Source organism: Pavona decussata, unplaced genomic scaffold, assembly GCF_977016875.1.
Source record: "Pavona decussata unplaced genomic scaffold, jaPavDecu1.1 SCAFFOLD_53, whole genome shotgun sequence".
NCBI classification, from domain to species: Eukaryota; Metazoa; Cnidaria; class Anthozoa; order Scleractinia; family Agariciidae; genus Pavona; species Pavona decussata.
Genome location: NW_028145475.1, coordinates 1 through 25,179, shown reverse-complemented (window position 1 = coordinate 25,179; position 25,179 = coordinate 1). Strand labels below are relative to the sequence as shown.

At 39.9% G+C, this 25,179-nt stretch overlaps 2 protein-coding genes across 2 annotated transcripts; both read left to right on the top strand.

Moving 5' to 3' along the window:
• Nucleotides 1-3,472: 3,472 nt before the first annotated feature.
• LOC146480245 (octopamine receptor beta-1R-like) lies at nucleotides 3,473-5,541 on the top strand. The gene has a single exon (XM_085109287.1). The coding sequence runs from the start codon at nucleotides 4,293-4,295 to the stop codon at nucleotides 5,256-5,258; it is 966 nt and encodes a 321-aa protein (XP_084965413.1). The 5' UTR covers nucleotides 3,473-4,292; the 3' UTR covers nucleotides 5,259-5,541.
• Nucleotides 5,542-19,625: 14,084 nt separating this feature from the next.
• Nucleotides 19,626-22,416, top strand: LOC146480244 (beta-2 adrenergic receptor-like). The gene has a single exon (XM_085109438.1). The coding sequence runs from the start codon at nucleotides 21,169-21,171 to the stop codon at nucleotides 22,132-22,134; it is 966 nt and encodes a 321-aa protein (XP_084965564.1). The 5' UTR covers nucleotides 19,626-21,168; the 3' UTR covers nucleotides 22,135-22,416.
• Nucleotides 22,417-25,179: the final 2,763 nt, after the last annotated feature.

The window sequence follows — 25,179 nt, the reverse complement described above, 5'->3', positions numbered from 1 at the left end:
ACAAGACTTCAGTTACGGTTCATCACAAGAAAGTAAGGTTAGAAAATACTATGCAATAGAAAAGAGGGGCTTTTCTTTGGAATTAGACCTGGCATTGACATCGGAGTGAAATGAAACATGACCTGTGATCCGACTAAACAGGGGCACCCAACGGATCGTTTCGGTAAATTATCTGTTCGAAAGGCCCTTAATCCCCTACAATTTTCTAAAAATAATTTTCGCCTCGAACTTTCGTGATATGGAAAATTTAAGGCCTGGTGTTTACGGATTGACAAAAATGTTGTTTCGGGTACCGAAAAAAGGTCAGCTAAGATTTTCGGAAAGGAAATAAGACCTAAGTTTTTTGGGAAATGGACAAAAATGCCCTAGTAATTTCGAAAAGACTCAAGTTCCCCTAGAATGACCGAACAGATAAAAATATTATAGCGCAGCTTTAAATGAATCTACAGAGCTTTAAAGGCACTCCAGATAGCCTAAAATAGCGTTTCAAAGGATCTGAGAGAAAACTCCCATTGGGTGCCCCTGACTAAACAATTGTGACATTTGAAATCTCATCCAAAACCCGGTCTTTAAGCGTTCAAGTCTAGCTTTCTACATTAGAATCGGCTTAATTGGAGCAAGACAGCGTTTTAAATTGAAATTCCGTCTTCATTCTAGATCCATGACGCAATGCGTTTCACGCCGAACGAACATCTGGAAATTATTTATGACATTGAGTCCGGAAATCCGACCCAAAATCGCACTTCTCGACTAATCGATCATTAGCCTAACAACACTACAATTATAACGGCGAAAAATAATCGAATAGCTTATCAAACTCACGCTTTTTGAAGAGAAAATCCTTGCCATTTCTTGTTCGTGTTTGGCCATATAAGTTTAAGTCCCGGATGTTGACAAAAAAATTTCAACGGAGAACACATACAGTGGTTTTCAACAAGAAAAAAAAATAAGTCTTTGGCTCTCTTAAAAATTCCCGATAATTTCATCTTGCCCGACTAGAAATCATCCCTAAGACCTACTTTTTAAAGCCAAAGACTGTCACCTCCTCAAGCAAAGCTCACAATATGCAAGCTTTCAGAGTCCAAGCCCGAGTAACTGAAAATTACCCGTTTAGCTCAAAAGAGGACTACTGGTAGGAAGCATATAGACGAGACAGGAACTGCACTCGTAAGACTTCTTCCCTCACTAGACTTAATGATGTCCTCAGGAAAGCTTTGCTTCAGGAAGCCAAACAAAACGCTAGGTCTAATGACTTAGTTCTGAGCTCGGAGCGCGCGCCGAATTCAAAGCCAAATCGTTGTGCGGTTAAAAGACGTTTGAGAGAGAGTGGGGCTAGGTTAGCAAAACAGGGAGGGAGGGAGGGAGGGCGGGAGGGAGGGGGGAGAAAAATGTTTCAATTTTATAAATATCTGCTAATGACCCTTAATAATTTTTTCTTATTGACTTAGAATAAAAAGAACAATACAAAAAAAAATAATAAATAAATAAATAAAATCTCACAAGAGAAACTAACAGGAGGCATCTGGAGCCATGTTCAGTCATAAACCCAGGTATATATATATTGCTGTATTATAAATGGAACTGGCAACTTTGCAATATGTATTTCTTCGATTGAAACAAGTGCCTAGAAGTGTCACTTGAATGTGCCTATCATTAAATCGCAGATCTCCGGCAGAGCTCCCTAAATATATTTTATTCGTTTAAAATCAAGACAGCGTTTATGAATTACAAGAGCTGGAATCCAGGGTTAGATTCATTTTAAACTAGAGCTCCCAACGAGCTCGCCTTTCTTTTTCTTTTAATAATTCGCTATGAACACAGTAAAGCCATATTTAATTTTATACCTCCTATCGTTTTGTCTGGCAAGTGAATAAAAAGGAAACTTAATTTGAATTCAGTTAATTAATTTCATAACAAGAGACAAAGAAAAACGAACGATTTTCCGTCGTTTTTGGCTTGTTTGACCAAAGGCGTATACAAGATATTTGAAAATTCAGTAATAAATGGTTGATGCTACAAGGATGTTACAGCGCTGAATTTTACTGTTTTGCGTTTGCCATCTCGTTATCTCTTGCTTCCAGCCGCTGCCGCAAAATTAGTCTGCGCATGCGTGTCTTAGCCATACTTTTCTGTACCAGCCGTACCACGAATCCTAGCTTTAGAATTCAGCTTAATGCCAAGATCAGCTATTACTATTTATGAAACTGAATATATCACAGAATAGCTGCTTCTTTGAAAATTTCGTCGAAGAAGGGATTGAAAATACATAACCACTGTTCAGCGTCATTGCGCGCGTGAATCAAAAGGAATACGTAACAACATGTTGGAGGAGACTGGATATGAAACAGCTGCGCCAAAATGTCTCAGGTTGCAAACGCCAAACACTTTATAATAAATACGAGTTGTGATGGGCATTTTTTTTCCTACAGTCACGTAGGACTGAAAAAATAAAAACATAATCAGCAGCCCTGCGTGAGCCGAATAAATATTTGAATGAGGAAGACAAACGTTTTGGACAAAAATTGAAACAGCTGCACGAAGAGGGAAGATTAGTTGAGTTTAGATGACAGGAGCGAAGGCGTCTGCTAAGAATATTCGCTTGATAGCTTGTCTGAATAATATATAGCTTGCTAACTTGCAAAACAGGACGGCGAATCCAAACGATCCACATTGGCAACAACAGTTGTATGATTCACATTAAGTCAACGTTCAGTTGTAGTTTTGCATGTAGTAGCGAGATAAAAACTGAACTTACAAAGAAAAACGTGTTTATTTTAGAAATAGAAGGCATTCATCCGATAGCAATCGTTTTCTCGAGGACAATGTTAATGAATGTCCAGTAAAATAAATCCAAAAATGAATAATATTTCTTTTTACAGAGTTTCTCGCCAACTAGGAAGCCTTTTCATCCTTTTTCCTCCCTTAATTTTGCATGAACTGGAATTCAGAGATGACTTACCCCTCATTGTTTTGGCCGAAAAACGAACGATAGGCAACTTCGCTTGGAAACATGTATCCCGGAAATTTGTAAATGTAAGATGAAAAACACAAAAGTATTTTAAACAAAGGAATGGTTTCTCAGTTCTCTGTTTTCCGCCATAATTTAGCTATTGTTTTTCTTTGTTGTTTTTTTTCTAGACGACAAAATTTTAACACTGTAACTTGTGTAACTTGCGTGCCTCACTCAAGCTTATTTTTGTTGACGTAAAACACTAAACCTGTAGCTGGGCCCCCTAAATATTGCTTAGTCACAAGCTCTAGCATCCAAAGTCATCTTTCAATTTAACTTAGCGGCTATAACAGTTTGCCAGAGATCCGGTCTGTCTTTATAAAATTGCCCCTCGAACACAAAGCCACAGCCGGGAGTTACTCCCTGTTGTTTTGGATGAAAAATGAATAAAAAGCATCTTTACTAACATACGAAATGCAAACATGATGAATTTTGAAAAAAAATGCAAAGAAAAGAAATTTGTTCTCAATTCTACATTTTTCATCGTTTTGACGTTTTTGACCATTTCTTTGAGGTTTTATTAAAACTTCTACAAATAAAACGTGTCTGTGATGTTTAATCTGTCCATTGCACATGTAAGCTAACTGAACCAGGCGACAGGTGACTAAGTATAAGTCATCGTTCCGTCGATTCAGACAAACAAGATCGCCAGATTTGGGATCTAACGTCGCAAACTTTGACGGCTGATGGCTATGGCATTGTTGATTATATAAAAATTCAGTTCTCAATTCCATTTTTGAACTTGTTCTGCCTTGGCCAGTCATCTTTTAATTGTTATTTAAAAAAAGAAGGCTTTATTATGACCGCATGATTCATATAACTCCATTTTTGCATGCAAGGGTTAATTGCTTTTTTTTTTTAATCAATATTTACTTATTGAAATGCGAATCATTTTAAATGGATATAAATTGAAAATGGAAGCTAACCGATGGGATGTCACTCTCTCGAAGTGGAGCCTTTTTATGACGAAATTTCACTGTTCACTGGAATCATTCGACAATAACAACGAACTTTGATATACTGAAATTACAAAGTCGACATGTACTAAAAAGTATAAATTCATCCCAGGAAACTTCGTCGTTCCTGTGTAATCAAAGGGAGAAAAGCCGAGGAAGCTTTGTTATCCTTTACGACTGCTTTGCTTGAACAAATTTAAAACAACTGTCCCCACGTACTTGATCATTGCTGCGATATCAAGGAAGGAAGCTAGACTGATTAAGCAAACAATTTTAAAGTTTGAAGCTACCTTGACGAGCTTTCCAAAGCACCTCTTCCGTTAAGTATGAATTCAACTGGCCTCTTAGATGGTCGCCTTAAACGCGATATTCCGACCGGAATGAAAGTTGGCTCCGTTTCCATGCACGTTGTCCTCATACTTGGCACTTTTTTCGGCAACTGTCTCGTGATAAGAGCGTTCAGCAAATTTACAAACCTGCGAACGGCGTCTAACAGCATCCTGGTAAGCTTGGCAATGGTGGATCTTTTGATGGTGGTTGTCTTTATTTTGCAGGTCATAAACATCCTTCTCCCGACGGCTCTTCACAAACCATGCATCCTAAGGTCGACTCTTAACTTTTCCTTCAATTCCATCATCATTCTTCATCTCGCGTTGATCAGCGTTGAACGTTTCATCGCCGTCAAGTTCGCCTTGAGGTACCGCGCCATAGTGACCAATCGTCGAGCACTGATCGCTTCCATGGCGGTGTGGCTGTGGGGAATTCTTTTTTCGTATGTTTTCCCCGAGCCATTGAAGGAAAGCGGATTTAAAACGTTCGATGAATTTCGTGTAGCCTTGACGCCTTGCTTCTTCCGCCTTTATAATAGAAAAAAACCTTTCATTTTGCATTCAGAAGCCGTCAAAGCCTACCTGATTTTCTTGCTGTTGACATTGTTGGTGTTGCCTATAGGCATCATCGTGATATCGTACAGTTACATCTTCAATGTTGCTCGCAAGCAGCGAAGACAAGTCATGCAAGAAGAGCGCAACTTCCAAGTGGTGACAATGAAGCGTGAGATGAAAGCTGCCCGTACTGTGGCCATTGTTGTGGGCCTGTGTCTCGCTAGTTTCGTACCGTTGTTGGTGATATTGTGGCTCCATGTCTTCACCTCAGTAACAATTAGCCCACGTCAGTTGCACATCGCTTACACTGTCGCAAGTATGAACGCTTGCTGGAACCCTCTCATATACTGCTGGAAAAACCAGGATTTCAAGACAGGTTTTAAGAGGCTTTTGAAATGCAATCCATAATTTTTATGTTATTTTGCTAGCTGTGGCAGCGTCAACTTTCCTGTTGGATGCGGTTGAAACAAGCTTCTCCGGAAAAGGCGTCTGCTTTTGCAGGCTAAAGTTTCCTGTACTTGATGTTTATAAGTAGGTGTCAGTGAGTACATGTTTGAAATAACAACGCAAAACCTGGTATTTTAGCGACTTCCTACTTTCTTTGTAACAGTCGCTAGCGCACAGCTTCATTGTAAACAAGTGTTAGCTTTATGAATTCTGTGCCTAATAAAGTGTCTATCTATCTACCATCCTTGAAGTATGGTTCTCCTGGTTCATACATTTCGAGAAACGTTAACCCCCAAAAGAGAACAAACATTAAGATTATCAAGGATCTTTCTTTTGTCGAAATTATTATCATTGCTATTTCTTCGTGTTTAAGTTTAAATGTAGTTAAAGTCAAAACGTAGCGCAACAATAATTTCGGTATGCAGGATGGTTGTCCCATGAACCTAATTTAATGGCCTTAGCTCCCACGAGTCTCCTGTAGCTCAGTGGTGGAACGTCCGAACTAGTAATCAAAAGGTCTTAGGTTCGACCTCTGATAGGGGCACTCGGATTTCCTCAGTTTTTCATAGTATGCCTATGTGATTCACTGAATAATACATCATTCACAATAATTTCAGGTGTCTACATTAATAAGCCACAAAAATGGCTAATTAACAATTATTCCATGAGCGCGCGTTGGATATGAGTTGGCTATAACCAATCTGATATCCAACAAGCGCGAATGGAATAATTGTTTTATTAAATTCTCCGCGTTCGGAAATTGCTGTTGAAGTTTACTGAATTTTATTTAAAGTAAAAATCTCTTTCAAGTTAAAACGACCGGATGTTGAGACGGTCATTCACGTGCTTTTGAAGTTCCAGCGCATCGAGAAGCGTAATAGTTGTGCATATTTGAGCAAATGTTTTGCTGTATGGTGCCGAGGGAACTGAAGGGATCAAGGACTTCTTTTATTATGCTGAACTGAATTCCTCGCAGACGTTTTAAAACACTCGAAGTAAGTCCAAGTGTACGAGGTACAACTGCAATGAGACAAGCATTCATTGCACGTTTTTAAACTTTAAGCTTATTAAGAAACGTAAGAACTGTGCACATTTGTGCAAATGTTTTGTTAAGTAGTGCCGAGAGACGGAAACGAACATGGCCGCCGCCGCTCGTACGGATTTCATAGATGAACTTTTGTAACTGGAGTCCTCGTTAATGCGTAGAAACATAAAGGTAGGCGTTAAGCTCTCCTTGAGAAATTTCTTCGATCGGTTTTAACCTCTTACTACCAGGATTTGCAAGCCATCCTATAATTTTGGAAGGTAATCGGTTGTTGTTGTTGTTGTTATGTGATCTAAATCGTAAAATCGTGCAAATTTTTGATTTTAAAAAAACCTTCAGAGATACGTACCATTGAATAGTGTCATACCAAGCTTCGTGGGTTTTATTGTAGTTATATTGAGATAGCATTCTCTGGTATTCCTTTCTTTTCTTTTCTTTTTCCTCCATTTTTCCGAAGAAACTTTCGCTTCCCGCCGAAAAAAAAAAATAAGCTTAGCGACACCTGGGGCAATCGTTTTCCATACAAGGTCAAACTACGGTATACAGCGTTATATGAGCTGGAAACCGGGATTTAGTGAGTCAATCAGAACGCTAGGATGCGTTATCCGGGGCTGAAAATTTAATAATTCTGAATTTTCCACACTTGAAGAAAACATACGATTCTGTTGGGCATAAAATGGTTTCGTTCTTGTTTTTGCCTGCTTTTTTCTACCTTAAGCATCCGGTTGTTCTTCAATGTCTGTTAAAATGTAATTTACAACGTTTCCAAATTATGCCGAATCAAACCTTGAATAATTTAATAATGTGATTTTAGCTTTTGAGTCGATGAAATCCCACATTGTAAATATTCAAATCAAAACAACTGAATAATACTTTTCTATGGTCCTGTTTATTAAGCTGTACAATGTGGTTCTATTAAATTTTAGGATATGTAGACGAAATTCCAAATTTTACCGATTCAAATAAAAGCGATTTTGAAACACTTTTCTTTCGCACTTTTTACTATGCTATATTTGTTTCAAAACCTGTTGGGTCTACGGACATCCTATTCAAAATGTGACCATTCACATGAAACCTATCGAGCAGTACATTCCTGTACGGGGCGCTGTTTGCTTTGCAGTCTTGGTAGTTCTGTTAAGCTTTTGACTCGATGTAGATGTGGTACTGGACATTTTGCAGTAACAGGACATCCAACTCAGTTTGGGAAGCATCACAACCCTTAATTTGTGAGTAATCGCGAAACAAGCCATAAGGTGATAACGCCACCTTTTCTTTCGAATATGAAATGAGCTTCAGTTCATAAAGGTGCGAAAAGTAATTTCCTCCATTAGCTAAGCTAGCCAATTTTAAAGTGGTGTATTTAGCAACCTACAATCAAGGACAAACCTTAAGCGAAATTTACGGTGTTTCCCTCCCTACGCGAGAGAACGATGCTACACGCGAACAAAAAGCTTTAAGTCTTCGTTTCCCGTCCCCCCTTACAATGTTCACCCGTATAAAAAAAATACCTTGTGTGAAGGGGTTAATACCGTATCTATAGATCTCACTGCAGAATTGGAAATGTGAAAATGATTAGGAAGGGGTGGGGTGAGTAAGATGCGTTTTAAAAGGATAACATGAATGCTCTTGCTAGTTTCGACCTCTGCACGGCTCTTAATTATCCGAGATGAATCTAGTAGAACATCTACTTCGATCACAAGTTTAATAGATTCTTAGTAAAATAGAATAAAGGAAGTTACCTTAAGTAGGACGAAATTAAATTTCAAAGTTGACGAGGATTCTTCAGCGTCTACGACCCAGCCTCCAGTTTCTTCGATACAGGACGAAGAGTGTTTCCTCATGTACTTTTCTCCGGTATTTTACTCCACCATATGGGAAATCATTAGGGATTTACTGCAGCGAAAACCATGAAGAGAAGGCAGGAAAACTTCCCTTTACGGAGCAATATTTTGCTCTTCGCAGAAAGGGTCACCGAATCAGTCGAAGGTGGGAGAGAGATTTTTGCATATAATTTGCAATGCAGACCAACATTTCATAAAAGTGCGGAAAGGTACAAATGAAAAAATTTTTATACCACACGATAAATTATATTTGCAGTAAATTAAGCCTGTCTCAACTGCGAGCAGCTGAATAAAATTCCCTGGGTTAAAAACAGTTCAATGTTTAAAATGTCAAATGAAAGGTCTTCTTACTGAGAAAAAAGAGCCATTGTTGCGAACATCATACTCACAAAATTATTCCTGTTTGCTTTCATGTTTCTTGGAACACAACAATGTAGAGTATCAAGGCTTTTTGCTCACGAGCGTCCAGTAAACAGTTTCCGAAACATTGAAGTTCACGAGGCCTTATTTAAATTTCCCGCCGATGTTCTCAAAGCAATGACAGTCAGAATTTGTCAGTCCAGGATATTTGAGAATATAAAAGTACTATTTAATCAGTCCTTCTAATCATCTGTGGGAGACGTCTGAAGGCCTAATTAAAAAAATTTAATTTTAAAACGGTGAGCGTCTTTTAGTATCACAATTAATTTACTGAAACATGCCTTTTCCAATTTGTCAGCAGGAGTTTGTAACGTTAGTTCACTAAAAATGGCTAAAAAACAACTTGAGTTCGACATACCTTCAAACTTCCAATTTCTTTTTCTCTTTCCCTTAAAAGAATAGAAGACGCTTCTCTTCTCGATTTATTTAGCAAACTTTTTTCTCTCTTCGGCGAAGCTGGGAATTTTTGTTTCCGAACTGCAGCCTTCCTTTGTGACGTAACAGGGGAGGAGAAACGCTCGCCAGTAAATCAGCCAATCAGATTCTTTTGTAGCCACGTGATGTGAACGCCGCGCTGTAATTTGAGTTTGGGCCCAGGTTGTTGAACCTGTTTACCACGTTTGCACAACAAATTGTATTTGCGACCAGGCGCTTGCAAACTGGAAGAAGATGTAAAACGGAATGACTTTGATGCAACATTGTTACATAGCACGCGGTAAACTTTTAACGAAGCAGTTTATTCCGGTAACACATTGCAAGTTTCAAGCGGCTTCAAATAAGCACCGGCGTTGTTCTTTCAAAATAATAAACTCTTTATTGTTCCCCATCATGATCAAAAATTCAAGTTATTCGAACATCTCAAGGTGATCCATTTGGTAAGGTTTTGTCTATACCGCCCTTTTACAAACAGCGAGAACCCTGGAGATGAGTTTAGGATCGCCGCCGGATGTTGAAATGGATGAAGTCGATCCCAGGGTCTTTGCCAAGTTGGGATGATGTCATCCGCCACTGGAAAATCTGCTGCGATGTCAGATACGCGTCCCAAGATCCATTCGCTGGTCGATCGACTGTGCCATACAATACCAATTACCCTAGCTACGTTTCTTTCTGTTTAGTATGTAAGCCAGCTGTCGTTCGAGTCCTCACGCGCGTTTGACGAAGTCGGTAAAAGGAACCCGGCAAACGAGTCATCTCGACGATAAGAATTGGACGACAGAAGGGAAAATTGAGTCTCTTAAATTTTCGTTTTCCCGCCTCAAGCGCTTTGGACCCCATTGTCAACCTACTCGAAGGGCAACGTTTTTACTCTGGCAAACGTAATTTCGCGCAAATAAAAAACAACTAAACAAACTACAACACTGGGATCATCAAACATCGGAGATTCAACTCTTATTGGTAGCACCTGGTTTTTTCTTCTATTCATTCATATTTATCCGCATTTATTCGTAGCTACTGATTTTGGGATTTTGAGAAAGTAATGTTTTCTGAATTGTAATTTCAAGTTGTGATTTCTTAAACAATCTTTTCTTAATTTCAGAGTGAGTTTCAGCTATCCGAGTTTTCTAAAGAAATGATTTATTTTAACTTAGCAATTTGCGTAAGATAGCAAGCTTCCTAAACAAGCAATTTTCTTTCAATAAAATTCTAACGAACTATTTACTTTTAGCCGCGAAACACTCGCACTCCTCCAGGAAAGTACGCATACTAATACATTTTCTGTATACTATTAAAAGCTTAAAAGCTAGCTTTCCTCCAGGTTTTCAACACCTTCAAAATTCGTGAACTCAAGGCCTTACATTGGTGCCTTTCATAATTCAGAACTTAACTGTCTATCGATGGCAACTTGGGAAAAGTTGACACCTTCTTATAGGTCCGTTTACTCTGCTGTCTAAGAATTCCTTATTTGAGTTATTTCTTGAAATCCATAATTTTGCACAAATAAACATACACCCTATTCCAAAATGGCTACCATTTTAACATTCTTTTGTTGGTATTCAAACTAGCCCTTCTTGCCTCGTTTTTAAGCTCAAAAATCAAAAGAATATTTTATCTTGAACGAGGCAAGAAGGGCTAATTTAAATGCAAACAAAAGAATATTAAAATGGTAGCCATTTTGGAATAAGGTTTATAACTAGCATTATTTAAGATTCTTTTATTTCTGAGACCACGAACAGCTGAAACTACCTCATAAGATCTAAATGATATTATTTATCTTTGGTGTTAGCAATCAAATTCTTTGAATATGCAATGTAAGCATAAATAGAAACGATCTTCGTGAATAAGGAGAATTGAGAATTGTACTCACAGCAGACCCATTAAAAACTACAAGTCCAGTCGAAACTTGCGGTGACTTTTACTTTCGTTGCTGATAAATCTGTTTGGTGACATATTTATTGTAAGGTTCTTATATAACCGGTGTCTAAACTCTAAAATGACGAATTTCAGCATGCATGGAGGTTCTTAATCCACTTCAGTGTTCTTTTATGCGTGTGTTCACTGTACTAGCAAACTTAATAAAACGTAATGTTTTTCCTCCATATCACTTTAATTTGGAACCATTAGTGGCCTATTAGGCTAACTAACACAGTTAGATTAGTCTGCTCGGATGCCATAGGCGGAGAAGGTAATGATCAGTTTCATAAAGGCAGCTGGTGGCACCTTTTAGTGTGGTTAAAAAATTGGTGAAGCAAAACAGCAGCAGTAGTAAAGGACACTAATAATGGCGAGTAACAAGTCTGCGATGGGGGATGAGGAAGGAAAGCAAATGTGCAGCCTTGAGAGCTGCCTATACAGAACAAAACTTAATTCTACTCCAGAATGTTGTAGTGATCAACACAAGCCGGCGTTTATAGCGGAGAGGACGAAAATTATCCTTATCAGTATCCATGTGTTTCTGATAATCGTTTCAGTCTTCGGCAACTGTCTGGTGCTTAAAGCATTTCACAAATTTCCCAGCCTGCGAACGGCGTCCAATGTGATTCTGGTGAGTTTGTGCGCCGCGGACAGTTTGATCGCGATCACTTACATACCTCGCATTATCCTCATCATCACTCTTCGTGACGAACCTTGGAGAAATGTTCTTTGCATGGCAAGTGCATGGTTCAGCTTCTTACTCTTATCGGTTATCATTCTTCATCTCGCGTTGATCAGCTTTGAGCGTTTGATCGCCGTCAAGTTTCCCTTGAGGTACAAAAGCATAGTGACTAATCGCCGAGCGCTGATCGCTGCCATTGCGGTGTGGCTGTAGGTTTTGGCCGTAACAATCTTTATGCCACAAGTCTTACGATTGAACAACAAGGAAGCATACACTCTCCTTCGACAATCTTTGCATCCATGTTCCGAAACCAAAGAAGGCCGTCCGGACGGACTACCACCGTCAACCAAAGGATATCTGATCTTCTTGGTCACGTCCATGCTTGTCATCCCTCTGGTGATCATTCTATGTTCATACGGCTACATCTTCATTGTATCCCAGAAGCACAGAAAACAGATCAGAGAACAAGGCAACAGCCAAGAAATTATCACCGCCATCAAGCATGAAATGAGAGGTGCTCGTACTCTCGCCATTGTGGTAGTAGTGTGTCTTCTCAGTATCTTCCCTTTGTTGGTGGTGTGGGGCCTCCGTTTTTCCCACGCTTTTCGTGTAAGTCAACAGCCAGAACTTAAGTATATAAAATACATTGTTTACGACGTTGCGTTTGGCTTGAACGCCATCTGTAATCCCCTCATCTACGCCTGGAGAAATGAGAAATTTAGAAGCTCATTTCGAAAACTACTGAAGTGCGCTTAGCAAGTCAAACGGCATTTTGCAGTTCTGGGTGAGGTCAGTTAAAAGCTGTGTTTCATAAAATCCAGAAAAAGTGGTCTGTTAAATGTAAGGATAGACTGCGTGCTTTCTTTCCCACGGATTCTCGAGCAAAAGAGAGACTGCTCACAGTCTAATATAAGGAGGGAAAACGAGCCATTGAATTCTCGCTGTAAAGAGGAAATTTTCGAAGTTTTATATGAGACAACATGGTTAAAACTTGCGCTTTATGCGCAGTAAGCTACAAACACTCTTACGGATCAAAGATGAACTGTTATATTTACCGTCTTGTGCGCAAATGTGCACTTTCGATCTTCAAAAGATGAAGGTTTAGTAATGACAGCTTTCGAAACGAACAATTTATGTAATCATTAGCTCTAAGATTATGTTAATAGCAACTGTTTTGCCAAATATCAATTATTTGAGGCTTATTTACGTTTGAAAATATACACCGTAACCGTCTAGTATTCATTGTAGTTATCATGTGTAAGGTTGACTTCCAAAAGAAGTAAGCGATCTTTATTTAATATGTAAATATGAAACCAGTCTCTTAAAAAGGTCGCTTTGTAGTATTACTGAAGAAAATGAGCAGAAGTTATGTTAATGGAACTGTCTTGTCTGCCACTATAATTTATATTAAAAAAGTGAACAAAAGCCAAGGCTTGAAATCCTTATTTCTTAGAGGACTGAAGGGCTCTGAGGTTATTGTCGACCATCCAATGACCGGTTAAAGTTGTGAATAATTTTTTTTTAATATATTGCTGTATTATAAAATGGATTTTGCAACTTTGCAATATATATTTTTTCGATTGAAAGCAATGTCTAGAAGTGTCACTTGAATGTGCCTATATGAATCGCAGATCTCCTCACGCCAACCAACACTGGTAGATCTTTTGCCTCATCTCTACATAGTCTTGCTATTTCCCTTGTAAGAGCTTTCCTGGTTTCTCTCTCTCTTTTTCATCGAAAGGGGAGTTCGATGTTACTAGTCGGGGAGCTAGGCCCAGAAAAAAATCGTTCAGTTCAACCCACTCCACAGTAGAGGTTTGACAACGGATTCTGATAGATTGAACGCTCCTGATTAACGCTAGGTACGTTGTAGAGTCGGATTGTGGTATCAGTTTTGAGTTAAGATGGTGTTTTAAAAGATGACCAGAAGTGCGGCATGAAAACGGGGCTGAACGCAAATTTTGAAATAGCCATTGTTTTGGAACTCAAAACCCCTCACAACTTCACAAAATATACTACATTACTTAAATTATATTTAATAGGGCACAACTAGTGTCAATAAAATGTCACGTGACTGGTCACATTATTGTTCCAGTGCCATCACTCTGAGGTCTTGTCACTAGCTCTAGAAGAGCCGTTACTCTCATCAGAGGATTGAATCTCGGCAATTTCGATTTTTTTTAAAAAACATTATGTACATTAATGCATTTCTTAGACTATCCTGCGTGTTTCTTGTAATTCCTTTTCATAGCGACAGCTCGAAACTCATACTTAAAACTTATTAACTGAAAAGTTATTGACAAAACATAAATCTATAAACAAGTTTAAAAGATTGAATGGAAAATATGTTATACTTTTATCGTGTCTAATAATCTAATAATCGACTAGCAGATCATCGTAGTCGTCTGAATCGTAATCACAGGCCTTGTTGGGGTTATGGCAGTTGTCATCAGCTATGCACTTACACGCTTCGGTGCAGGCCAGTTCATTATTACAGAAGGAACATTTCTGCAAGCACAAAGACTTTGAGCACTGGCAATTAACGAGCTCCAAGATACTCTCTGGGGCTGGTTGCTTTTTCATCAATTGAGGGAACAGGGCATTACCTTGGATCGTCCAGCCGTTACCTCCAGGAGTGGGAAGATCCTGTCGTGGCACCAGTGCCTTTCTCCACACCTAGGCTTAATAATTCGCTCTTTTGATGTGCTGCAGAAGACTGTCTGACGTTGGAGGAAGTTGAAGGTTGATCTGTGCTTTTTGACAAAAGAGTAGATAGCGAGCCTCGTCAGCACTAGTTGAGATTCTATTGGAAACGTTGGACAAACTGCAGATGAAGGCTTCGGCTTTGCTTGCTGTTACTGAATCCACATCAGGGGATTGTCCCACACAAACTAAATGCTGTTGATGCACTTTGCTGTTGACAATAATCTTCCATGCCTTCTTCTTTCCTACTCTAGACAGAACACTTGTCGAATCACACCCAGTTAACGCGTGAAAGGCAGGTAGGACTTTGCACATCAGTGGTCCAACACCAGCTGCAATCTTGTGGGCTGGGATGTAACGTAAGCGATCCTTCACCCCAGTGCGAAACCACAGCTTTTCACATTCGATCTCGTCATTGTGGGTGAAACAGAGCAGTAGCACATCAGTATTAGGGGATTGAATGACAACCCTCTGTGCATCTCGACTGGCATGTTTGGCGTGCAGTAGCATTCTGGTGTCAGCTTCTTTGTGATCACAATGCAATGCTGTAGCTTCGGTGCACTCCCCGTTCTTGATCGATAATGCTAGCTGCCCGTCCGTCGCTCCTCCTACGATGACGAGTTCTTTGTGTGCCGGCAGACGTTGTCTCGCTATTTCAATCCAAGCCTCTGTGAGGAAAGCAGATAGGCTGACTTTGTTCGCAGCATTACTGATGTACTTTGGAAACTGCTTGGGGACTGGCGTGGATGCCCCATGGATCCGCACTTCTAACGAGTTTGCCTCGCCTCGTTTCGGCCGTTCACCGGCCTTGATGGAAAGCTGCCAGTAGCGATCAAATACTACATCCAATCCATGGCACCTTTGTTGATAGTGAGCTGTGAAGACTTCAAAGTACTCAGTTGCCATTTCTCTGAAGGTCGTTGCTCCAGCAAATCTTAGGCTTTGCACTAGTGCCATAGCATCTAAGATTTGAACTGTTAGCATGGCCAGCCGTGGTTCTACGGTCACATAAGTTTCCAGAATATGGAGTAGATGGCTTTTGGTGGTCTTCCTGAGAGTACTGTCGGTGTGCACCAGAGAATATGGAACTGTTTAAAGCTCATAACAAAGGATCTCTCTCACGTCGACCTGCCGGAAATTTGCAACGATCAGCAATCTTCCAAATAGATCCCCGTCTTCAGTCAACGTCACAAGTTTCTCGTTGGTTGATTTGATTGTTGTCTTCTTTGTCATGGACGACAATGTGTTGATCTTTAGGTTTGGAATAGCATCCCGGAAACTGACAGTGTTGGCATTGAACCGTTGTTCTATGAAACTATTCATCTGTGCCTTGCCCTTTTCTTCACTTGCCAACAGCCGTTCAGCTTCATCGGCAGGCAAAACAACACCAGTTGCGATGTTACTCACAGAGTCGCTCTCTTCAGCAAACGGGTCTTTCATCAATCCTGACTTGAAACGGGTAACTATCTTCTGAACATCGTTCTCGTCACGCTCCACTCTGTTAAGCACTGCTTCCTTGTGAGTGCCAATTCGGTGCGGATCGTCGCTTCCACATATCCGCCTAACTGCCGAGGTGATTGCCGCTCTCTCGTGGCAAGTCACAACCACCTGTGGAGCGCATCTGCGTTCAAGCTGATCCCAACAATACCTCCTTTAGATTTCAAATCTAAATTGATTGACTGTTCTAGTGCCATGTCGGTCCATACACTAGAGAAAGGTTGGCTTGAGCGGTTTATGACATGGTCGCCTTCCATGAACCTCTGGTAGACTGTAGGGTGCTTCTGCTGCAGTTGTTCCTTGTCTGCTAAGTAAACGGGAAGCCAACGCGAATAGTTATGCCGGTCATGTGTGACGAAATACGGAGTCATTCAAGAGGCTGCTGCGAGATGAAGGCACCAATTTCCTGTTCGTTCTGCCTTTACAAACTGCAGAAGCATCATGTCCATGCGTATGGGCTCGTCCCAAAACGAAAATATCGGCGATCGAGCTCTTTCTTGTTCTCGGAAGGCTTCAAATAGCTCCATCACGGTCTTCAACTCAACTGTGATACTCGTAGACCTCTGAGGGACATCCTCTTTACTCTTTATTGCCAGGTGGAATGATTGCATACTGCTTACGAGGCCCTTCTGCTCCAGATTCGCCTGATGAGGGTGTTGACACTCAGCGTTTAGCCATCGAATGAATTCTGCCACATTAAACGAAATAGCGCCTCCATGGTTAGCTTGTGTTCCCTGACTCCTCGATTGTATGACTTCCCCTTCATCAGGGAGGTCACAGGCATAGGCACCGGACTCAACTAAGGCTTCTTCAGTACCCGAGCTCTGATATCGTTTCCCTAAGACCACTAGGAAATTCAGAGCAATGTGAAAACCGCCTAGTCGAATGAGGGTGTCGGGAAATTCGTCTGGATATTTCCATATGATTTTTGGAGTAGATCGCCAGACCAAAGGACACAACCACGTCTTTCTGATCAAAACTAGTGCATATGTTCTGTGCTTTCTTCATGACTGTTTTGATAGTGCTGAACTCGGTGGATAACGCATGTGTCATTGGGAAGTACCCGATAACAGTCGGCCGTGTGGTATCTGGAAATACCAAAGAGTCATACCCACTCCAGCCTGGTATAGTCTGCTTGGTAGTTTTCTCTTCATCTTCTCGCGCAGGGTCTTCTGCAGTGAACAAATTGGTCGAAGAAAGACGTGTTACTGCCCACGTCAGATCCATCGCGCATGATGGCTTGTATTGATCTGTTATAGTGAAGACTGCCCCTCCTGGTTTTAATTTTCCGACGAAATCTTTTGCGGCGGGTCGTTTGCCATCGGCCCGAACATAGCTTTCGACACCACCCGATTTTGCATGTGGAAGTACCTTTCAGATTAAAAATATTTGCCGTAGACCAGAATTTTCCAATTTCAAATACCATAGACGCTATATAAAATAACATCACACACCGAATGTGAATGTACTGATGAAATAATCATATATGTGAACTGCGGATGAAGGGTCACTGTAACAAGTTTCTGAGGGAAATGTTTTGAATTTCGCGGGTACGTTGTCAGCGTTGTCAGAAATATAATTCATACTGTACACTAATGCACGTTGTGGTGATACTTAGTTCAAACTGTTTGTATTCTATAGCTCGCTACTTCTTGTATAAAGTTTGTACAGACATAATTTTAGCACTTACCTGTAAAAGCTTTCGAGAAATAGCGAGCCAACACGCAGCCAATCCGTAACCCATTTTGAATCTTGGCTCGGTATGGAAACGAGGCTGACTGATGTCGTCTTGGAAATCGCGCCTCAAAGCAGAAACGAACCTGGCAATATTGCCAAAATAGGTGTAGAAAGCTGCGATAAGGGGTAACAAGACTCCGAAATCGAAAAAAAAAAATCGATATAGTCTTTTAGAAATACTTTTAAAAAATATTACAAGTAGGTGGTATTTTTTTCACTAACAATTTAGGCAGTAATCTCTAAATGTCTTTCATGAAAAAAAGAACTTAAATAGATAATTAAAAATCCATTCTAATTTCTGATGATTATTCTGTGCTTTCTTTTGATTTTTAGCAATTCTCTCTTGTTTGGATTCAGATTAGACCTAAACTTTTAATATTTGCGTTCAGCCTTGTTTTCATGCTGCACCCTCTTAACTCGAAACTGATACCACAATCCGACTCTACAACGTACCTAGCGTTAATCAAGAGGGTTTAATCTATCAGAATCCGTTGTCAAACCTCTACTGTGGAGTGGGTTGAACCAACTCCTTAACTAGAGGCTTTTTGGACCCCCAGCTCCACGACTATACCATCAGCAGGAACCGCAGTGGCTATGATAAGAACTCTGTTTTGTTTTTGTTTTTTTCTGGAAAGTGAATATCAGGCATACGGTGATGCATCTCAGCATCTTTGTAAAGTAAAACGCCATGCACATCTCACCTCCTCTCGTGATAAAGGCGATTACGATGATCATTTCAAAGGGTCATTGGGAGGAGTCGCTTACGGGAAAGATCAACAAAATAAGCCTAATACTGGATTGATTAGTTAATTACATAAAAATTTTACCTTAGCAGCTAAAATTAGGCAATTAGAAACTAATTTATTTAATTTTTTCACATCTATTCATTCTTCTGAGGAAACTTTGTGTAACATTTCGGAACAGATCTGTCCCGTTTACCTACAGATCTAATTATAGCCATCTTCTCTGTCTGTAAACTGTTATTATCTGTCAGCAGTCCGGGGTAGCGTCATTAAAAATTGAACTTTTGTCACTTCTAAGTAATGATTTACTAACGATCATAGGTGATTATGTTGGGTGGTCGTTTACCAGAAACAGAAAACAAAAGAATATGTGTAATTTCTGGCCTAAAAAGTGGTCGCGGTCTCTTAAGAAATTTGAGTGGAGGTCGCTTACGAGAGAGCTCTTGAAACAGTATTTAACTGAGAAACAAAACGGTTGTTTACGAATTAGAAGTGGTCGCTTACGGGAGGTGGTCTCTTACGAGAAGTGGTCGCTACGAGAGAGTTGACTGTGGTTGATTCTATAAGGATGCTATAGCGCTGAATTTTTCTGTTTTGCGTTTGCCATCTCGTTATCTCTTGCTTCCAGCCGCTGCAGCAAAATTAGTCTGTGCATGCGTGTCTTAGCCATATTTTCTGTACCAGCCGTACCAAGAATCCTAGCTTCAGAATTCAGCTTCAAGATCAGCTATTACTATTTATAAAACTTAATATATCACAGAATAGCTGCTTCTTTGAAAATTTCGTCGAAGGCGGGATTGGAAATACATAACCAGTGTTCAGCGTCCTTGCGTGAATCAAAAGGAATACGTAACAACGTGTTGAAAGAGACTGGAAATGAAACAGCCGCGCCAAAATGTCTCAGGCTGCAAACGCCATACACTTTATAATGAATACGAGTTGTGATGGACATTCTTTTTTTCTATAGTCACGTAGCACTGAAAAAATAAAAACACAATCAGCAGCCCTGCGTGAGCCGAATAAATATCATTGAATGAGGAAGACAAACGTTTTGGACAAAAATTGAAACAGCTGCACGAAGAGGGAAGATTACTGAGTTGAGTTTAGATGACAGGAGCGAAGGCGTCTGCTAAGAATATTCGCTTAATAGCTTGTCTGAATAATATATAGCTTGGTAACTTGCAAAACAGGACGGCGAATCCAAACGATCCACATTGGCAACGACAGTTGTATGATTCACATCAAGTCAACGTTCAGTTGTAGTTTTACATGTAGTAGCGAGATAAAAACTGAACTTACAAAGAAAAACGTGTTTATTTTAAAAATAGAAGGCATTCATCCGATAGCAATCGTTTTCTCCCGGACAATGTTAATGAATGTCCAGTAAAATAAATCCAAAAATGAATAATATTTCTTTTTACGGAGTTTTTCGCCAACCAGGAAGCCTTTTCATCCTTTTTCCTCCCTTAATTTCGCATGAACTGAAAGTCAGAGATGACTTACCCCTTATTGTTTTGGCCGAAAAACGAACGATAGGCAACTTCGCTTGGAAGTATGTATCCCGGAAATTTGTAAATATAAGATGAAAACACAAGGGTATTTTAAACAAAGGAATGGTTTCTCAGTTCTCTGTTTTCCGCCATAATTTAGCTATTGTTTTTGTTTTTTTCTAGACGACAGTATTTTAACACTGTAACTTGTAAATTAAAGACTTGCGTGCCTCAAGCTTATTTTTGTTGACGTAAAACACTAAAACTGTAGCTGGGCCCCCTAAATTTTGCTTAGTCACAAGCTCTAGCATCCAAAGTCATCTTTCAATTTAACTTAGCGGCTATAACAGTTTGCCAGAGATCCAGTCTGTCTTTATAAAATTGCCCCTCGAACACAAAACCACAGTCGGTGGAGTTACTCCCTGTTGTTTTGGATGACAAATGAATAAAAAGCATCTTTACTAACATACGAAATGCAAACATGATGAATTTTAAAAAAAAATGCAAAGAAAAGAAATTTGTTCTCAATTCTACATTTTTCATCGTTTTGACGTTTTTGGCCATTTCTTTACGATATTATTAAAACTTCTACAAATAAAACGTGTCTGTGATGTTTAATCTGTCCATTGCACAAGTAAGCTAACTGAACCAGGCGACAGGTGACTAAGTATAAGTCATCGTTCAGTCGATTCAGACAAACAAGATCGCTAGATTTGGGATCTAACGTCGCAAACTTTGACGGCTGATGGCTATGGCATTGTTGATTATGTAAAAATTCAGTTCTCAATTCCATTTTTGAACTTGTTCTGCATCGGCCAGTCATCGTAAAGATGACTGTTTTAATTGATATTAAAAAAAAGAAGGCTTTATTATAACGGCATGATTCATATAACTCCATTTTTTTATGCAAGGGTTAATTGCTTTTTTTAAAAAAATCAATATTTACTTTCTAAAATGCGAATTATTTTAAATGGATATAAATTGAAAAAGGAAACTAACATACGAGATGTCACTCTCTCGAAGTGGAGCATTTATAAGATCGACGAAGTTTCACTATTCACTGGAATCATTCGACAGTAACAACGAACTTTGATATACTGAAATTGCAAAGTCGACATGAACTAAAAAGTATAAATTCATCCCCGGAAACTTCATCTTTCCTGTGTAATCAAGGGAAGAAAAGCCAAGGAAGCTTTGTTATCCTTTATACGACTGCTTTGCTTTCACAAATTTAAAACAACTGTCCCCACGTACTTGATCACTGCCGCGATATCAAGGAAGAAAGCTAGACTGATTAAGCAAACAATTTTAAAGTTTGAAGCTACCTTGACGAGCTTTCCAAAGCAACTCTCCCGTGAAGCATGAATTCAACTGGTCTCTTAGATGGTCGCCTTAAACGCGATATTCTGACCGGAATGAAAGTTGGCTTTGTTTCCATGTACGCTGTCCTCATACTTGGCACTTTTTTCGGCAACTGTCTCGTCATAAGAGCGTTCAGCAAATTTTCAAACCTGCGAACGGCGTCTAACAGCATCCTGGTAAGCTTGGCAATAGTGGATCTTTTGATGGTGGTTGTCTTTATTTTGCAGGCCATAAACATCCTTCTCCCGAAGGCTCTTCACAAACCATGCATCCTAAGGTCGACTCTAACCTTTTCCTTCAATTCCATCATCATTCTTCATCTCGCGTTAATCAGCGTTGAACGTTTCATCGCCGTCCAGTTCGCCTTGAGATACCGCGCCATAGTGACCAATCGTCGAGCACTGATCGCTTCCATGGCGGTGTGGCTGTGGGGAATTCTTTTTTCGTATGTTTTCCCCGAGACATTGAAGGAAAACGGATTTAAAACGTTCGATGAATTTCATGTAGCCTTGACACCTTGCTTCTTCCGCCTTTATAATAGAAAAAAACCGTTCATTTTGCATTCAGAAGCCGTCAAAGCGTACCTGATTTTCTTGCTGTTGACATTGTTGGTGTTGCCTATAGCGATCATCGTGATATCGTACAGTTACATCTTCAATGTTGCTCGCAAGCAGCGAAGACAAGTCATGCAAGAGGAGCGCAACTTTCAAGTGGTGACAATGAAGCGTGAGATGAAAGCTGCCCGTACTGTGGCCATTGTTGTGGGCCTGTGTCTCGCTAGTTTCGTACCGTTGTTGGTGATATTGTGGCTCCATGTCTTCACCTCAGTAACAATTAGCCCACGTCAGTTGCACATCGCTTACTCTGTCGCGAGCATGAACGCTTGCTGGAATCCTCTCATATACTGCTGGAAAAACCAGGATTTCAGGAGAGGTTTTAAGCGGCTTTTAAAATGCAATCTATAATATTTGATGTTATTTTGCTAGCTGTGGCAGCGTTAATTTTCCTGTGTCCTGCGGGTGAAACAAGCTTCGCCGGAAAAGACGTCTGCTCTCGCAGGCTAAACTTTCCTGTGCTTGATGTTTATGTAAAGGTGTAAGCGTACATGTTGGAAATAACAACGCCAAACCAGGCATTTTAGCAACTTGCTACACTCTTTGTAACAATCTCTACCCCACAGCTTCATTGTAAATAAGGGTTAGCTTTATCAGTTCTGTGCCTAATAAATTATCTATCTATTTACCATGCTTGAAGGTGGTTGACCTGGTTCATTCAGTTCGAAAAGCGTTAACCCCCCCCCCCCTTTTTTTTGTCGAAAGTATTATCATCGCCGCTATTTCTTCGTGTTAAAGTTTCAATGAAGTTTAAGTCAAAACGCGCGCAACAATAATTTCGGTATGCAGGAAGTCTGTCCCCAGAACCTAGTTTAATGGCTTTAGCTTCCACGAGTCTCCTGTAGCTCAGTGGTAGAGCATCCGAACTAGTAATCGGAAGGTTTTAGGTTCGACTCCTGATAGGAGCACTCGGATTTCCTCGGTTTCTCCGAGTATGCCTGTGTCATTCACTGAATAATAGCGCATTCTCAATAATTTCAGGTATTTAGTCCTGCTCTTTCCATAAAGCCTTGAAACATTCGTTACCTCAGCATATGGCCGCAACTGAAGTTTTTTTCGAAGTCACTCTACATAGATGAGTTTTCGCTCGCAAGTGTTGCGTGTGTGTAATTAAGAGCCGATTTCTGAAATTATCAAAAATCGGGCGTCAGTCGTGAAATTTCGCATTCCTTCATATTTTGCCCATATAATCTCTATAGTGGAGTATTTTCAAAAATAACGTTAAAAGTTTCATCAGCGTGTTATTTTTTTCAAAATCGGGCAAAGTTTGAAATACGGCAAATTAGCGTCCTTTCGGTCACGAAACTTACTAAAAATTACCCAGTTTCATCTCGCTCGTAGAAAGAAACGCGATGTTCTACATTAATGAAATGTTTACAAAATATAAACACATCCCTCTTCTTCATAATGCACTAGTTAAATTTAGATAAGCTTAAAACTTGGAAATGCTTCGGCCGTTAGAAGAAACCCCATTTCGGCAGTTTAAAAATTTAGCAAATTTCATCCAATTTCAACACAAAAGAAACCCAATTGGTACGTCAAGTTTGAATTTAAAATGAAGACATTGTTAAAGCACAACCCTTGTAGTTTACCGTGTTAAAATATTTCTGGCGGTAATGCAAAAGTACACCGTCGAGAGACCAAAACGTGAAGGGTACTTTGACGCGAGGAGAGCCTGTGAAACGAACAACGGCCGTCACGCCGAAATCAAGTCCTTGGTTAAATTATTACTTGCAACAAAGAATATGTTTTCTATAAGCTGTCCAGAAATTGCTAATAGTAGCGTATTCTCTGTTGAACTTAGTAGGATACCATTTTGTATGATTTTGTCAACTCATGTATTTTTACACATGTAGAAGTCAGGATTAGGCACATTTTGCTGTTATTGTGTAATTGGAAACTGTTTACATTATTCTGCTTCGGCTACTTTCAAAAATACAACAGTCAGGAAATACCAAAAGTCAGAGTATTTCTAAGCTTTTATTCATCTATTGATTGAGTTTTTAAGACAGGAAAGGCAATTACTTTAGAATTATCAAGCCAAGATGGTATAAATTCACTTAGAAGAGGTCAAAGTTATTAAACAGCAGAGATCCGGCTGTGATTGTCGCATCGCAATATAAATATTTCATGAAATTGCTATAAACTGGCAGTTTATTCTATCCCTGAATTCGAAAAAACTCGCTAAGGAGGACTTACCACAGTGATCTGATCTGCAGCGCCAGTAACTCTTTTTAAACGGAAAAAGTTGAAATCCTTGTAACTGCGTGACTCTGACAAACTAAGGCGTGATCAAAACCGCGTGGGACCTGGTAACCGAACTATCTTCCCACGCGCTACGAAGGCGAACAAGTAACAAACGACAAACAATTCCGTATTTTACCTCTGTAAATATGTAGTTCTTCAAGTTCCTAAACCAGCCGTCTAGCCAAATATACTCTCCCTGTGCTTGAAAAACTTTTTTTTTTTTTGCGGGGCTGTGGGGGGCGTGGGTGGGGGGTTTGAGAGGTTCCTTGCGCGTGAGAACTAGCGGACGTTTAGAACACAGCTTAGTGCCCTCTTTTCAACAGCCACTTTATATTTCCTACTGTATGGCACTTATCTTTGCAAATATCAAGAACGAAGGGGGCAGTTACTATAGTGTTTCATAACTACAGCAAAAGGCTAACATTAATGGTTGGAGGTTCCATCTATGATACAGTAGCAAGTAAGTAGACATTGCAAGCTTTATGGGGCCACACCTGCATTTTATGTCTACACGTAGCATCTTCCTTGACTGCAAAACAGTCAAATTTTTGTCTTTCAAGTGCAGATACGATACTCGGAGAAGCACAAAAAGCATGGAATGTCATTCGAGTTCTCTTTTCCTACTGGCTAATGTTCATGTGGCATAATTAAAATTATGTTACATAGGCACTAGCTTGTTGAACATTAGCCAGTTCAAAGCTCTCAGTTAGTGAGAAGGCCCAAATTTCAAATCAAAACCCGAGGAAACAAAATGAGTGGAACTGTGCAGAGAGAGGGTGCTTTTAAATTCGGGTTCATGTTTCCGCGGTTCCCACTATTCTGGAGCTTGGAACAGGCTAGGCTGCAAAACAATCTTTTTGTGCGCTGGTCCGTCGTAGTATCATGTGCGGTCGTTTCTTGTAGGAAAAAATGTCTACTCCACTTGCTACTGTATCATTGACATATATGGAACCTCCACCCAATAATGTTAGCCTTTTGCTGTAGTTAGGAAACACTACAGTAACTGTCCACTTTGTTATTGATATTTGCATAGATAAGTGTCATACAGTAGAATTTATAAAATGACTGTTGAAAAAAAGGCGCTAAGCTGTGTTCTAAACGTCCGCCTAGTTCTCACGCGCAAGGAACCTCCCTCCCCCCCCCCCCCCT

Excerpts from the sequence above, each read along its gene's own strand:
- LOC146480245 (XM_085109287.1), top strand. The coding sequence starts at position 4,293 with ATGAATTCAACTGGCCTCTTAGATGGTCGCCTTAAACGCGATATTCCG.
- LOC146480244 (XM_085109438.1), top strand. The coding sequence starts at position 21,169 with ATGAATTCAACTGGTCTCTTAGATGGTCGCCTTAAACGCGATATTCTG.